Genomic DNA, 16,398 nt, shown 5'->3' with positions numbered 1-16,398 from the left:
TTGGTGATAGATTCTCGCGACTCTTACCGCAAAGGAGGATGTACGTGAAGTACTATTTTTACTACAATGTATAAACGATCAATAAATTGTGATAACCGATTTATGTTTGATCCGGCGACGCGAAAAGATCGCACAATCGTGCAAGTGCGTGCGCCTTAATAATATCTTTCCAATGTACTCATATGACAAACAATAAACTGTGATTTTATTATCATATAAAGGTGTCAAGAGTCATTCCTAAATACTTACCTCTCACGTGCGTTCGATATAAACTTACCTCTCGTTGGGCTATCCTCTCCGAGGCGGACATCCTGGTGTACCAGCTACAATGGAGATCCTGGAAACCTGAAAATAAAAGGAGAAATTAATAAAGTCCTACGCGAGAGTGGCGCGATTAGTGAAGTTCAAAGTTTCGTCGCAAACGGATTGCAGTGGTACCAGCCAACTGTTCCAGTGGCGAGATCCAGCAAGAAACTGGAGAACCGCAGCGACGAGGAATCCTTGCTGTTTGGACGGGTCAAAACAGCTGGCGACCGTGACGCCTGGCGAAACCACTGACGTCTGCGGTCCGGTAAGTCACGCATGGTTCCCTTTCACCTTACGGGTTTGGTTGATACTGTACGTGTCCGGTCACAGTGAAAAGTCGGTGTTAGTATGCTTAGTCTCCCCCTACGCGAGATGCGTGGATGAGTTTCCCACAAGTCCGAGGGTAGGCGAGTGGACGACCTTGGCGACCATGACAGGACCGTTTGTCGCGGTAAATAAAATAAAACCCAGTGCGCGGCGTGGCGGAGAAAAACCTGTAAACGGAAATAAATAATTTATCAAGCGATAAACAATTCGATCACGAACAACCAGCAAAAACCTGGCTAGCGTGATAAAATAGTTCATCGCGTAATTAAAACAAAAATTAGCGGCGTAATAACAACCAAAATAGAAATTTCGCTCGTCACGGAATACAAAAAAAAAGCAAAATGTGGCGTTAAAAATTTCACAAAACTTTAAAGTGCGAAGAAGGTTTGAACCAAAAAATCGGTAGCGTTACAATAAAGTTAGGATTAAAAGAGACAAAAATTACGAAATTTTTTTTTCTAACAATATCGCGATTTTAAAGCGAATTAAAGGAATTTATTAGCGTAATTACGAGGACGAAAAATTGAAGTAATCCTTCGCAGATTTCAAAGTACCGGGTTAAGTAATTCAAAACAAAAACGTGCATCACCACGTTTGAACGAAACAACGTCTCGCGAAAACAAGTCACAAAACGCGAAACACGGGTGAAAAACAAAAAGTAATCCAAATCGTAGATTCCAGTAACGGATCAAGTAGCTCAATTACCGAAACGTGCATCTCCACGTTCGAGCAAAACAACGTCTCGCGAAAAAATTACAGAAGCGCGAAAATAGTATTTTCCGAAAATAAAAGCCTAATCCAAGGAAGCTCGTATCGCGAATGCAATAAAATTGATCGTATCTGTTCACGTAAACCGAATCTCGAAAAAATCCTGCAAAAATGGACGGAGATAACAAAGGAAGTGACAGAAGGTCGAAAATAGTCCACACACCCGTAAGAGTGTTACGTTCAGGAAAAGAAATTAACAAACCCACGTTAGATACGGACGAAGGTAACGACAATCAGCAGCCGATATCAACCGAAATGAACACGCACGAAGAAAGATTCCTGAAGCTAAAGGATTCGATGAAAACAATTTTGGGCGCATTAAAAACTTTGACGGATTCGCATAAAAGCAAAGTCGCGAATGACGAATTAAATTCGAGTAGTGACGGGGAACAATACAGAGCGGATCATGTCATCGCGCGTCCCATCAAAAGGATTCGACTTCTTCGCGGCGAATCGTTGAAAAGTCCGTTCGAAGATCTCAAATTCAGCGGCAAACACGATTCGATAAATCCAATGCGTTTTCTGAAGAAATTCGAAGGGATAGCGAGGTACGAACGTATAGATGAGTCCGATCAAATTTATTTTTTTGACAAATGTCTCAAAGAGCAAGCATTAACGTGGTGGGAATTGAACGATTTCCTAACGATCCACGAAGCTAAAACCGAATTCGCAGCTTTTTACTGGAGCCAAGCTAAACAGGCCAAATTGCGCGAAAATATTTACATGGGTAAATACAAACCGGCGAAAAATACTCGAATGTCGGATTACGCGTTAGACTTAATCAAGCAAGCGCGGGTTCTAGAACCACCGATGTCTGACAGAGAGTTGATACAATGCATAAAGCGACATTTCGATAAAGAAATAGCGCGCGAGATAAGAGCAACGACTGCTAAAACGGTTTCGGATTTGCTGGAAATCTTGGAAGAGATCCAGGATGAGAAGAAATTCTCGAACAAAGCACGTACGGAAAGGGAAAAACCAGCTCTTAAAACCAATTCTTCCGAGAAGAAGAAGAGTCTGCCGAAGTACGATAAACCGCGCGAATATCCAAAGAAGCCGGGTCAAACGCTCAAAGTCCTACCATGGCACACAAATCTGAGCAAAAGTCGACGTGAAGGGAGTAATTCCAAACCCGTGGTGAAAATGCCGTCGAGCGATAGCGAGGATGACTGACAAAAAAGCCGTCAAAAATCGAGAGTGTGACGTGACATTTTTGAGGTCCGTCACAAGGGCGAGAAAGCTCGATCGAGGAGGGAAATTTGAGGTCGGAAACCCCACTGCGGGAGGCGACGACCTCTCCCTCTTAATATTCTTTTTGAGCGTTGTAGCAAATTGCGCGAGTCGTGGTGAGTGGCCAAACTCCCATATTGTGATTGAAGTGGAGCAGCCTTCGTGGGACCTGCGAGGGACTCAGCAGGCAGGACGACGGAGGCCCGGACGGCGTGCAGACAGATCCAGAATAAGGGCAAGTAAAAACACCCCTGCTTGTACAATTCGATTCCAGACACAGTCGCTACCGCAGATACAATTTCAGATTAGGAGCATATCGAGGCCGGTGGACGCACCGAGAGAAATGACGCCCGAGAGGGAAGCGCGCTCTCACACGCCGGAGAACCGGGGTGGAGAACCCGAACAAGGAGCTGTCGTAACGAGCCAGGAAAGCAGAATCAGGTCGGAACCTGGCCAGTTCCCGGCCGATTCAAAGAAGGTTCGGATCCAGAAACGGAAAAGGCCACGAAGGGCGTTAACGGCAGCTGCCAGAAGAGAGAAACCGGGGTCACCTCGGAAAAGCGTCACCAAGGGCCAATATATCGAGGAGCGACGCGAACATCGAGAGATCTAGGAAACATCGAAGGATCAAGAATCGCTAATTGAAAGCGAGGATCTACATGCGCAGAACGATGCGCGGAATATCACCGCTGTCCGGCGAGCCTCGCTGTCGTCACTGTTCGGCGAGTCGGCAACCTGAGAGGAGCCTCGAGGACCACAACGGGCGTACCGACGATTTGTAAGGCCACCACTTCGACTTCGCGGTAAGACCGGTATCAGTAGGCGGCCCGAGCCTCGCGGAAATAAGAACCCGCATATTGTGCGTAAAGGGTATAGCATATACCGAGATGTCTTGCGGTATCGTGCGAGGTTAGATTTAGGCCGGGCCCCGCTGACTACCGCTTCTGTATAGTAAGATTTCACCATGCTTTTTCCCTTCGGAAATGCCGAGCCGACAGTCGTTTTGCGTTAAGTAATGCCTTTCGTGCGTAATAATTTCGCGTCGATTCATGTAATGGTGTACCGAGCGTAAGAGCTCCTTGAAGTTAGCCTGCCGCGTACCTTCTGTCGAGCGTTAATATTAAGAACAGTTAAGAATCGTGTAAGGGAAGAATTGCGTTATATGCTAACTATTGTAAAGAAAGATTAAAGTAGAGTGAATCGTAACGACCGTACTTCATGAGAAGTATAGAACTTGTACGTCGAATATATTATACCGCGTGAGACGGAAGTACGCGGATTTCCGCGAGTCGCATATCCAAATCATAGCGCCTCTCACCGAGGTAATTTATGTCTCCGCTCCGCGGGATTATTAAGACGCCTATCACCCGGCGTCAAACTCACTGGATTATTCAATTACCAACATCACCTAATTACACTAATTAAATGTTATTTGTTACCAATTAATGTGTTTTTAATAACCATCTATTTCAGACTCCTCTCTCCAAATCGGTATTTAGCATCTCTAAAGAACCTCGCCCCTCTGCCATTTGTAGAGTGGGCTAGTCGCGCTTATCGCCGTTGCTCCTTAAGTAAAATATTGTCTCTAACGTAATTCGTTCGTGCGGCGCGTCAATCCGCGCCTGGCGCCCAACTATAAGTATTACCGTAATGAATAAATCAATTACATAGAGCAACGAGGTTTGACACGCTTACCGGCGGGTGTACTTCTGCCCGACGGAAAAGTCGTCGCAAGTGGAACCGAAACGCGAAAGCGTAAGCGGTAAGACAAGCGCGAACGAGAAAAAGGCTGGTCAGAAGAACAAGACGGTGACATCGATATCGAAAGGAGAGGAGAAAATTTCTGTCGATACTCCAGACGAGAAGGGGGAGAGCGAAATCGAATCCAAGACTGAAAATGCGAAGAAATTGGTGATAATACGCTAACGCGAGATTCTCGATGATCTCGAAGACGAGATGAAAAATTGCGAGAAAACTACGGTTAACGAGCCTTTGGTAAACGCAAAAATAGGCAAGACTAACATTGTCGCGTTAATAGACACCGGAGCTCAAATATCGGCAATATCCAAGGAAACGTTCGACAAACTTGCCAAAGCGAAGGAAGTTTTCGATAGAATCCCGATTAAAAGGTGCAACTTGAGAGGCGCTTTCGGCGAAAAAGGACAAGCCATTGCGTGCAAAAGTATGTAGATATAAATCTCAACGAACAAATTTTGACTCAAGAGTTCTACGTAGTCGAAAAACTATCGTATCCAATGATTTTGGGCAGCGACATGCTGATGCGATACAAAGCGCGAATATCTTTCTCACCAAGGGAGTTCAACGTAAAATTCGAAAGAAAAATCGACGACAAGCCTCATCCAACGATCAGCGCAATCAAAACGGAATTAGAAGGGGGTAAACTGCTCGATCGAATTTTGAACAAACACACAAGCGTTTTCAAAGAAGAAATTGGCCGTGCGAACCATTACAAGCATAAGATCGAAATGCTTAACAAAAGTAGTTTCAAAAAGAAAACCTATCCGATTCCCGATAAATACAAGAAAACAGTCCAGAAAAATATCGAAGAATGGGAAGCGAAAGGAAAAATCGCGAAATCATGTACACAGTACATCAGTCCACTCGTGACAGTGGTGAAAAAAATCAGGAGAATTACGTGTATGTCTCGATGCGCGAGAACTGAACAAACGCATGCGAAATGACTATGCGCAACCGCCTACGATAGACGAGGTATTCTCCAAGATGGGAAATCGCAAGTACTTTTCAACGCTCGACATAACCAAAGCATTTTGACAGATTCTGTTGGAAAAGGAAAGCAGAAAATACACGGGATTCATGTTCAACAACAAGACCTACGTCTTCAAAAGACTACCGTTCGGTATCAAGACAGCAGGCGCATCATTCACAAGAACGATGAACCAAGCCCTCCGTGACGAGGCGATGGATTTTGTAATCGTTTATTTAGACGATATACTAATTGCATCAAATTCCCTCAGCGAACATTTGCAGCACATAGATCTTATGTTGGAAAAGCTGCAACAGGTCGGTTTCAGGCTGAACAAGGACAAATACCAGTTCATAAAATCCACAATAACATTCCTAGGCCACACGTTCGACAAAATCACAGCGGACATTAATCAGGAAACGAAAAACGCAATAAAGAATTTTCCAAGACCTCTCAATAAGAAGGGGGTACAATCGTTTCTCGAACTGGTAAATTGGGATCGCAGATTCATAAAAAACCTTGCAAGACTCACAAAAGCTCTCGAACGATTGCTCAGGAAAGATGTAAAATTCTTGTGGGCGGAAAACGAGCAGAAGGCTTTTAACGATATTGAAACAGCGTTCGAAGAAGCCCCAACGTTATATCTTATTCGACCAGAGATGAATTTCGGTTTGTTTATAGATGCGTCGAAAACAGGGTTAGGCGCGCGTTTGTATCAGTACTCTGACAACGTTGACAGAAAGTACACTGTAGGCTACGCTAGTCGCAGTCTCAAAAATGCCGAAGCCAACTATACGATCACGGAACTCGAGTGTCTAGCGATGATATTCGCACTAAAAAAATGGCACGTGATTTTACTCGGTAGAAGAATAAGGGTTCACACCGATCACAGGGCACTGCAATTCGTTAGTTCGTGCGTAAATTCAAGCGAAAGAATCGCGAGATGGTTGTCTTTTATCCAGGAATTCGACTTACAAATCGAGCATATTCCGGGCAAGGAAAACAATCGCGGACACGCCAATGCGAAGTGACGCGAAGCGACGAAGATCCGAAGATTTGTCGCATAATAAACCATGAGGATGGAATCGACACCACGAGCTGGGTCGAATTTCTAAGAAAATCGCAGATAGAAGATCCGGAAGTACAAAATCATTTGCAAAATGATGATCAAAACTATCGCGAAAGACAAGGCCTGATACGCATAGGTAGAAACCAGGAGGAACGCATCGCAGTTCCGAGAAAAGCATCCTGGGAACTAGTGGACAAACTCCACAGATATCTCGTCCATTTCGGTACGGATAAGGTGAAAGATTTCGCATCGCGTTTCTTCAAAATACACAACCTAGACAGAATCATAAGAGATGTCGTCGCATCGTGCGAGGTGTGTATAGCCACTAAATATTACATTCGTCCAACCAGAGGCGAGGAGTATTACGAGCTTCCCACGGACAAAAATAAAACGGTATCTTTAGATATTTTCGGTCCTCTACCAGCAACAAGATTGGGTTACAAATATATCCTTGTGCTGATGAGTCAATTTTTGAAACTCGTTAAATTGTATCCGCTAAAAAATCAATTGTTAGACGCGATCACAGAAGCGCTGCTAGAAAAATATTTCGTAGAGATAGGCTTACCCGAAACTATACTCACCGACAATGGCGGACAATTTATCACCGACAGGTGGAGGGAATTCGCGGGGCAAACCGGTTTCGCGATAAGGCGTACGTCGCCGTACAATCCTCAGTCCAATCCGGTCGAGAGAGTAATGCGAGAAATAGGAATAGGAGGGTAGTACGGGCTTACTTTCACAACAGGCAGACGCAATGGAACAAAATTCTCGCAAGATTCGAAACTGTAGCCAACAACACGGAACACTGCAGTACGGGATGTCGAGCAGCGGATTTCTATCCTGAAATCCAGCAAAACCTAAATATCGACCCCAGAATTTTTCCAGAGAACACCGAAGACACGAATCTGGAGGACAAAAAGTTGCAGGTAGCGGAATACCTTAAAAAAAAAGCAGCCTGTAGAAAGAAACAAACGGACAAACACGGCGCTGCTAAGGATTTTGAGCCTGGCGATAATGTTTGGTGCAGACTTCACAGAAAATCTGACGCGAGTAGACGATTGACGAGGAAGATCCTGGTTTACGACGGACCATATGTAATCCGCGAGGTTATACGCAGAAACGCGTATCTCATCGGAACCACGGACGGAGAGACAATCGGCGTTTACAGCTCGAGGCAACTGAGACCACATCGCGAACCAGTCTTAAAAAACATTGAGAAAGAACCTGAGATCGACGCGATAAAAATTGCAATGATCCAGATAATTCCCGAGTGGAAACTCAAACCTTTCGTGGAAATACCTAGAGAAACGATTCTCATGGAAAACAGGTATCACACAGGAAGCGTGTTCGGAAACGCACATTGCGCACCATTGGACGGACATCGAGGCACGAAGATACACGAAAGCCGAGGTGTTAAAGAGATCCATGGCAAGAGCGAGAACCGAGGAAGAAAGAGAAACACGTAGACCAACGTCAACTCCGAAGAATCCAAGCATGGCAACTGAAACAAACAAAAAGAATGAGATTAAATCAGAAGGGGAAACGACGCTAAGCAAAGTGTCAAAATCTAAAAGATTCCTGAAAGAAGCATCTCAAAATACAATCGACTTTAGAAGTAAGGAAGAATCAAAAGGGGGGAACGAGACCCAAAAGGCATCGACAACTCCGAGATCCCTGAGTACGGCACCTGAAAAGAAAGAAGAAAAATTAGTCGTGTGTAATTTCATTAAATCTAACAAGTTACACAAAAAGACGGCGAGCGCAAGCGAAACCGTCAAAGAGACAAACGACTATAGCGAGCCAAGCTTTGTCGGCAATCCTCAACTCTTACGACGAATCGAAGAGCAGTTGTGCATGATAGACGGCGCCTCGGCGATAGTACACCCAATCAAAAACAAGATACAGTGGTGGGGAGCGACCTATATCACCGACGCAGCGACAAGCGCGCTCAGTAAAGACTGCGACACCGCGAACGATAAAATGGACGCGAGTGAAACGATCGGCGAACAGCTACGGCTGCTAGAGCGTGAAGAGGCTGAGCTGAAAAGCAAAATCCAAAACCTGTTGAAAACGCGAACACGAACGATACACGCGCTTCAGAGAAGGCAACGGCGTGTCAACAAACTCCGACGTGTCGCGAAAGAATTGGAAGAGACACCGATCATCGAAGACATCAGTAATGGAGATTGTCGCGACACCTTCGATATTATCAAAACATTTCTTATTTTTTGTTTTGCCGGAGCGGGTTTCTGGGGATGGTGTTAAGAAAATAGAGATTCCACTAGACTGACTTAGCTGTTTTATTCGCGCACACACTTTACACGCAAAACCGACGAAATAGACAAGATTTGAACAATATGAATCTCGGAGTATTCAAATGGGAACCTTCGCTAATTCGGCCCGAGTTCCGAAAACGACTTGACTAGAAGCTTCTTAAATGAATAGTAGTCAGGCGGGACTCGAAATCGTGGCCTTCCTCTGCTAAAGCCACGTAACGACCGCGCACTTGATCACATGGCTGCGAAATGTGTAACGGTGCGTATTTTTACGCCTCACGGGCGGTGCGTAACGATGCGGAATTTCGACGGTGCGTAGGTAGCAAAGCAGATTCTTACGACGCGGAATAACTCGCCGGTTCGCCAAAATTCGTTCGTGTGGTTTTTCGGGAGACTCCAAATTAATCAAAACAAATTAAAAGCAAAATAAATATTTATTCAAGAGAGCGTTTTGGATTAACGATATAATTATAAAAGAAAACATTTAACAATGAGTACATAAGTATTTCCCTATCGGTTAAACTATTAATATTTCGTCGGTATAAACGGGTACAAATATCGGAAATAAACGGATAATGAGTAAACTGCGTAATTTCTTAAACGTGTCGCGCCTTTGGCCGCAATTAAACAACTATGAATATGATTAATCCTAAGTCGGTCGGTTCGTACGGTACGGAGTCAAAGTATTAATATAAAGCCAACAGAGCAAGAGCTGGATCGATTTGCTCAAAAATTCTTTTTTTATTATAAATTTATACAGACGTTTCGGCCAAGGTACGTGGCCATCTTCAGTGTAATACAATTATAAAGCTTAGTACATAATTAGAAAAGCGTTGGTAATATTTTGACTAAGGAAACGCATCCTGTTAAAGTGAAAAAACAACAATCCAATTAGGGGTATTCTCACGGCTCAAACAAATTATTGAAAAATTCTGTGTATAAATACCTCTGATAAAACATGTAGTACAATAGTAAAATGATATACGTGTGAAGCCACAGACCGTCTAATTTGCAAAATTAGAAAAACAAAACAAATTGAAAGAAATTATAAAAATAAGTTAAAACAAATAAAAGACATGAAAAATTAATTTTGAATATCTATACCTTGAACGGTTCGCCAACGATTATGTAAAAGAAATGTGAGATGTGTCCACGGCTGTGAGTGGGACTTGACTGGTAAGGATGTAGGATGGAAAGGAAAGAGGGGATAGGTTATAGACAAAAAATTACAAGGTGGGGAATTTTTTGAGTATTGGAAGATATGTATCCGGTAATGATTCTGTGTCCTCCTGTTTGTTCAGTCCTGTATTCTGTCTTTTTATATGTAGCATTTTGGAAGTTAATCTTTTGCTGTAACAAGGTTCTCTGTCTAATATGTCAATTTCGTCCCATTTAAAGTCATGATTAAAATCCATTCTGTGGCACAAAATTACTGAGGGGGAGTCTGTTTTTTTATTGATATCCGTTCTGTGTTCTTTTATTCTAGTCCGTAATTGTCTTTTTGTCTGTCCTACGTACGTAGCGTCACAGTCTCGACAAGAAATCTTATAGACAATTTCACACTGGTTCATCCTATCTAGAGAATCTTTTCCGGTTTTTATAAATTTGTTCAATTTATTGTCGCACGAAAAGGCCAACATACAATCGTTACTTTTTGAGATTTGAACAAATTGTTCCGATAAATTTTTTACATATGGAACCGTAAAAATCTTTCTTTTGTTATTATTATTCGTATTTGCGTTATTATTGTCATTTTTGTTAAAAATCTTGTGTGTATGAAATTTTATTCTATTTTTAATGATTAAGAAAATAAAATCTAAAGGATAACTATTGTTTAATAAAATAGTTATTAGTAGTAGTAGTGTCTTTATTTTCCCCTTGGGGTTAATCCTCAATACACATTTACTTAAACCTAACTTATAACTATCCTTACAATTATTCTTAACTCTAACCTTATTACTAAACCTACTTAATACTATCCTTAAAATTATCTTATACTACTCCTGCCCTTATCCTCCCGACTGCGAGATCCGGGTCTAGACGCCCTGCCGTCCAACATGCTTTCATCCGGCTGCGCCCTTTCCCTTTTCCCTTCTACCTATACACACACACACACGCTCGCAAAGGTGACTTCCGTTTCCTCTCGCCTTTCTTATCTCCATCTTTTATTCCCTTTCCTTCCCCGACTCTCTCTCTCTCTCTCTCTCTCTCTCTCTCTCTCTCTCTCTCTCTCTCTCTCTCTCTCTCTCTCTCTCTCTCTCTCTCTCTCTCTCTCTCTCTCTCTCTCTCTCTCTCTCTCTCTCTCTCTCTCTCTCTCTCTCTCTCTCTCTCTCTCTCTCTCTCTCTCTCTCTCTCTCTCTCTCTCTCTCTCTCTCTCTCTCTCTCTCTCTCTCTCTCTCTCTCTCTCTCTCTCTCTCTCTCTCTCTCTCTCTCTCTCTCTCTCTCTCTCTCTCTCTCTCTCTCTCTCTCTCTCTCTCTCTCTCTCTCTCTCTCTCTCTCTCTCTCTCTCTCTCTCTCTCTCTCTCTCTCTCTCTCTCTCTCTCTCTCTCTCTCTCTCTCTCTCTCTCTCTCTCTCTCTCTCTCTCTCTCTCTCTCTCTCTCTCTCTCTCTCTCTCTCTCTCTCTCTCTCTCTCTCTCTCTCTCTCTCTCTCTCTCTCTCTCTCTCTCTCTCTCTCTCTCTCTCTCTCTCTCTCTCTCTCTCTCTCTCTCTCTCTCTCTCTCTCTCTCTCTCTCTCTCTCTCTCTCTCTCTCTCTCACTCTCTCTCCCTCCCCCCTTCCCCTCTTCCTCTCCCCCTCTCTCCCTCCCACTCTCCTCCCTTTTCCTCTCCTCCTCTATCTCTCTCATCCACCATTCTCCCTCCCCCTCTTCTCCCAAAATCTTTCCCACTTGTTCCTGCCAACTTCCTCCTCCCTCCTTCCATTCCCTGCAACTCTCCTACGTATGCTCCCATGTCTCCTCCTCCGTTCCACATAACCTGCATTTCCTCTTCTCCTCCGTCTCCCAGTACCTTCCCTCCCTCATTTCACTTCCCAACCTAAACCTCGCCACTCTCCTCCATCTACTCTCTCCCCACCCCTTTTTAAGATAACCCGGTACCCCCTCTCCTATCACCTTTCCATACCATCTATTGTATCTTGATCCTCCTATCTTTTCCTCTCTTTCTCTCTCCTGTATCTCCCTGTCCTTTTTTCTAATCTCCCCGTATTCTAAATCCTCTTTTTCCCTCCTTCCCTCCTCCTCCTCCGTCTCTATTCCCCTTTCCTCGAAGAACTTTCTCCTCTCTCCCTCCCATTCTGAGTTTGCCCTTCCCTTTCCTACTCTTTCCCTCATCTCCCCCCAGCACCTTCTCGCCAGCTCACTCCCCTTCCCCCCTTCCAGTCTTCTCTCAAAATCCCACGCCCTTTTCCCTGCTCTTCCTCTCAATTTTTCCCTCTTCAACTCCTCCCTTATCATATATCCCGGCGTTCTTCCGTCTACCCCCAACACCCACTTCATGTATCTCTCCTCCAATTTCTCCATCTTCTCTCTTTCTTTCCACCCCCATATTTCCGCTCCGTATCCCATCACCGTCCATACCAATCTGTCGAAAAGCCACATTCTCCTCCCCCAATCCTTCCCAAACCTTCTCTTACCTATCCCCCACACCTGCCCCATTATAGCCGCTGCCCTCTTTACTCTTTCTCTTACATGCTCTTCCTGTTTTCCGTTCCTCTTCAGCGTGTATCCTAGATATCTGAATTCCTTTACCTCTTCTATCACCTTCCCTTTCCACCTCCATACTTTCTTCCCCATCCTTCCTCCCCCCCTTCTAAACCTCAGAATCTTAGTCTTACCTAAATTAAGCTCCAGCCTCTTCCTTTCCAAATACCCCTCCAGCCTCTCTATCATACTCCCCATCTCCTCCTCATTCTCCGCCATCATGACTATGTCGTCCGCGTAAGCTAAGGTGTGTACTCTCCCTTCCCCCAACCTCACCCCTCCCCATCTGATCTTTCCCATCTCCTCCTCCAAATCCGCCGTTACCACATTAAAAAGTAGCGGGCTAAGTGGGCACCCCTGTCTCACCCCTCTTGCCGTCCAGAATGCCTCCCCCATTTCCCCTCCTACCCTTACCCTACTCCTCGTTTCCCTCATAATCTCCTCCACTCTCACTACCAATCCCTCTCTTATCCCACGCTCCCTCATCGCCTCCACCAAAACTCCCCTCTCCACTGAGTCAAACGCCGCCTTCAGATCGACAAACATTGCCACCATCCTTCCCTTCTTCTTTCCCAATTGCTTATTTACCAGATAATTTAACACATATATATTGTCGATCGTCCCCATTCCTCTCCTGAAGCCCGTCTGATTGTGCGGCATTATTCCCCTACTCTCTATCTCCTCTCTCACTCTCTCCGCCAACACCATCACATACACCTTATACAAGGTCGGCATCATCGTCACCCCCCTATATTCCTCCACCTTCTCTCCCTCCCCCTTTTTCATTATCGGCACTATTACCCCCTCTTTCCAATTTTCCGGCCATCCCTCCCCTTTCCAAACCCTATTGCAAAATCCCCATACCCACTCCTCCAGTTCTTCCCCTCCATACTTCCATACCTCCGCTGGTATCTCATTAATCCCCGCCGCCTTTCCGTCTCTTATCGTTCTCAATGCTCTCCTTATCTCCTCCCTATCTATCTCCTCCTCCTCCTTTCCCTCCCTCTGTCCACTCCTCTCCCCCCCTCTAACCACCCTCCCTTCCACTCCCCCTAATATCCTCATAAAATGCTCCTTCCAATCTAGCATCCCTATTCCCTCATTTACTCTCTTCCTCCTCCTCCTCTCCCTATTTACAATCTCCCACACCTCACTCTCTCTTCTCGCCTCTTCCGCTCGTCTTTCCCATCTTCTGTTCTCCTCCTCTTTCTTCCTTTCACACAGTTTCCCATATTCCCGTTTCTCCCTTTTATACCTCTCTCCCTCCCCCCCTTTCCTCCTCCAATCTCTTAATTCCTTCCTTACCCGCTTCTTTTCTCTTACACATTCCTCATCCCACCATCCTTTTCTTCTCTCTTCCCCCTTTCCCAATTCCTCTTCCGTCTCCTTCAACGCCTGCTTTATCCTACTCTCCAAACTATCCCACTCCTCTCCCATCCCCTTCCCTTCTATCCGTATCCTTCCCATTTTTTCCGCAAATTTCTCTCTCCCTTCACGATCCCATATCCCCCTTCTGCCCCTACCCCCTTCCTCCCTCCCTTTCTTCCTCTTCACCTCCCCCCTTACCCATAACTCTACCGGGTGGTGATCCGAGTCCACCCTGTCTCCTACCCTCATCTCCTCTAACCTGTCCCTAATCTCCCCTTCCCCTATTATATAATCGATTACTGTGTTTCCCCTCCCTCCTGTGAATGTATACTCCCCCTCCCAGTCCCCTCTTATACTCCCATTAAAGATCTCCCACCCTCTTTCCTCTATATATTCCAGCAGCTTCCTCCCCTCTCCATTTATCTTCTTGTCTTTCGATCGCCTTTTTCCCGTCTCCCCCTCCTCTTTCTCTTCTTCCCCTCTCACCCCTCCCCCCTCTCTTCCCGTTCTTGCATTAAAATCCCCCCCTATTATCTCCCTCACTCCCCCCTCTTTCTCCTCTACCCATTCTTCCATCCCCTGCAACGTCCTTTCTATACCATCCCCCGCGTATACCCCTATTATCCTCCACCTCTCCCTACCTACTTTCACTCTCCCTACTACCATCCCATCCTTTTCTACCTCTATTTTTGACCCCTTCTCCCACAATTCCTTTCTGATTCCCATCACCATTCCCCCTATCCCCCTCCCTTTTTTGCATCTCTTCTTCGCTAACTGTACCCCCCACTTAAATCCTTTTGGCAGCTTTTCTTTTATTCTGCTCCATCCCTTCTCATCCAACCACGTCTCTGAGAGAATCATCACGTCCCACTCCTCTATGCTCCTCCAAAATTCCATGTCCTTCCTTCCCATCCCCGCAACATTCCAGAACGCCACCTTCCACCCTTTCCACCCTTTTTTTACTTCCTTCTGCCCTTCTCTTTCTTTTTTCCCTCCCCCCTCTCCTACCTCCTCTCCTCCTTTTCCCTCCTCCTCCGTCTTCCCCCTGTCCCCCCTGTCTTATGTTTCCCTTCCCATCTCTCAGCACTTCCTCCTCCTCGTCCCACCTCCACCATTGTTCATCAATCCTAACCTTGCCGTATCCTATCCACACCTTTCTCCCTTCCCTTTCCTCCTTCCGTGCTACTTCCTCCAGCCTCCATCTCATCCTTCTTTCCCCCCATGTCCAGTCTTCCAATATCCTTTCTCTCCTGCCCTTCAACATTCCTTTCTTCGCCCACACTTCCCTTCTCTGCTCCTCGTTCCCCAACTTAACCAAAAGCATTTCCCTTCCTTTTCCGCCCTCTCCTCCTAATCCCTTAATTTCTTTTATCTCTACCTTTGCCCCCACGGCTCTAAATATCTCCTCCACCGCCTCTTTCTTCTTCCCCTCCTTCACCTCTACCCCTTTAATCAATATATTTTTCCTCCTCTCCTCTCTCTCCTTCATCTCTATCCTTCTTTCTACTTTCTTTAGTCTGTCCTTTGTTTCCCCCTCGCTCTCTCTCCCCTCTCTCCTTCCCTCTTCTCCCTTTTCCGCCTTCCTCCCCTCTATTCTTTCCACCTTTTCCTCCAGTCCTTCTATACTTTTTTTCATGACCTCCCTTTCCTCCTTCCACCTCCTCTCTCTCTCTCTAAATTCTCTTCTCATTTCCTCCATTTCCTCCCTTACCATCCTTCCATTGTCTTTAATCCCTTCTTTCACCTCCTCCTTCATCGCCCTTAATTCTTCCCTCCATCCCTTTACCCCTCTCATTTCCTCCATTACCTCCTCCATTTCCTTTCTCCACTTCCTGATCAACTCCTCTAGACCCTCTGCCCCTCCTTCCCTCTGTCCCTCTGTCTCTCCCCCTCCTTCCCCCTCCATTTTCCCTGGCGATCTCTGCGTTTTCCTACTCTTCCTAAATCCCTCCTCCTCCTCCTCCTTCCTTCTCTCCCCTGATTTTTCCCTCTTCCTCTTAAACATTTCCTCAACATTCCCCAGGCTCATGCATCTTTCCCTTGCCTTCCTCTTTTCTATCCCGCCAGATCGCGCCTTACCATCCATCCCTGCCCACTCGCACCACCTCTTCCTCTCTTTACACGCCGTAGTCTATGCCAGCCCACCTGCCCACCTGTCACTCTATACTCTGGGCCCTTTTTCCCTTCTATCCTGCCCTTCCCTATGCCCACCACACTCACACGCTCTCACTCACACCTCCACTCTCTCCTCCACACACTCCTACCTTTCCTCTCCTTCCACACACTCTCTCCTTTCCGTCACTCACTCACGCTCAATCACCACGTGCCTCTCGCTACTGCGCCGGAAACGGAAGTCCAATAAAATAGTTATTATGTCTTCTAAATTTTTTTGTTGAAATTGTGAATGGGATAACATTAGTACTCTATCAACCTTAATTTAATTAAGAAAGAGCAATAACTTAATATTATTTGTATTTTCAAAGTATTAAAAAATAAGTGATACCGCGTGTATCCGAGCCTTGCTAAGTTGTCGACGGTTGCCGGTGCGCTGTGTCCGAAGACAGAGAGAATCTTTTCTTGTGCGAGGGATATAGAAAGTCGAACGCCGGGAACACCCGACCGAAGCAGG

The 16,398-nt window shown here is 45.4% G+C and overlaps 1 protein-coding gene across 1 annotated transcript; it reads right to left on the bottom strand.

The window, feature by feature from the left end:
- Window positions 1-14,601: 14,601 nt before the first annotated feature.
- Window positions 14,602-15,855, bottom strand: LOC136997852 (golgin subfamily A member 6-like protein 2). The gene has a single exon (XM_067349248.1). The coding sequence runs from the start codon at window positions 15,853-15,855 to the stop codon at window positions 14,602-14,604; it is 1,254 nt and encodes a 417-aa protein (XP_067205349.1).
- Window positions 15,856-16,398: the final 543 nt, after the last annotated feature.

The sequence above is a fragment of the Linepithema humile genome, chromosome 2, assembly GCF_040581485.1.
Source record: "Linepithema humile isolate Giens D197 chromosome 2, Lhum_UNIL_v1.0, whole genome shotgun sequence".
NCBI lineage: Eukaryota > Metazoa > Arthropoda > Insecta > Hymenoptera > Formicidae > Linepithema > Linepithema humile.
This window is presented reverse-complemented; position numbering and strand designations above follow the sequence as displayed.

What these genes read in the sequence shown, in the direction of transcription:
- LOC136997852 (XM_067349248.1), bottom strand. Translation starts at nt 15,855, where the DNA reads ATGGATGGTAAGGCGCGATCTGGCGGGATAGAAAAGAGGAAGGCAAGG.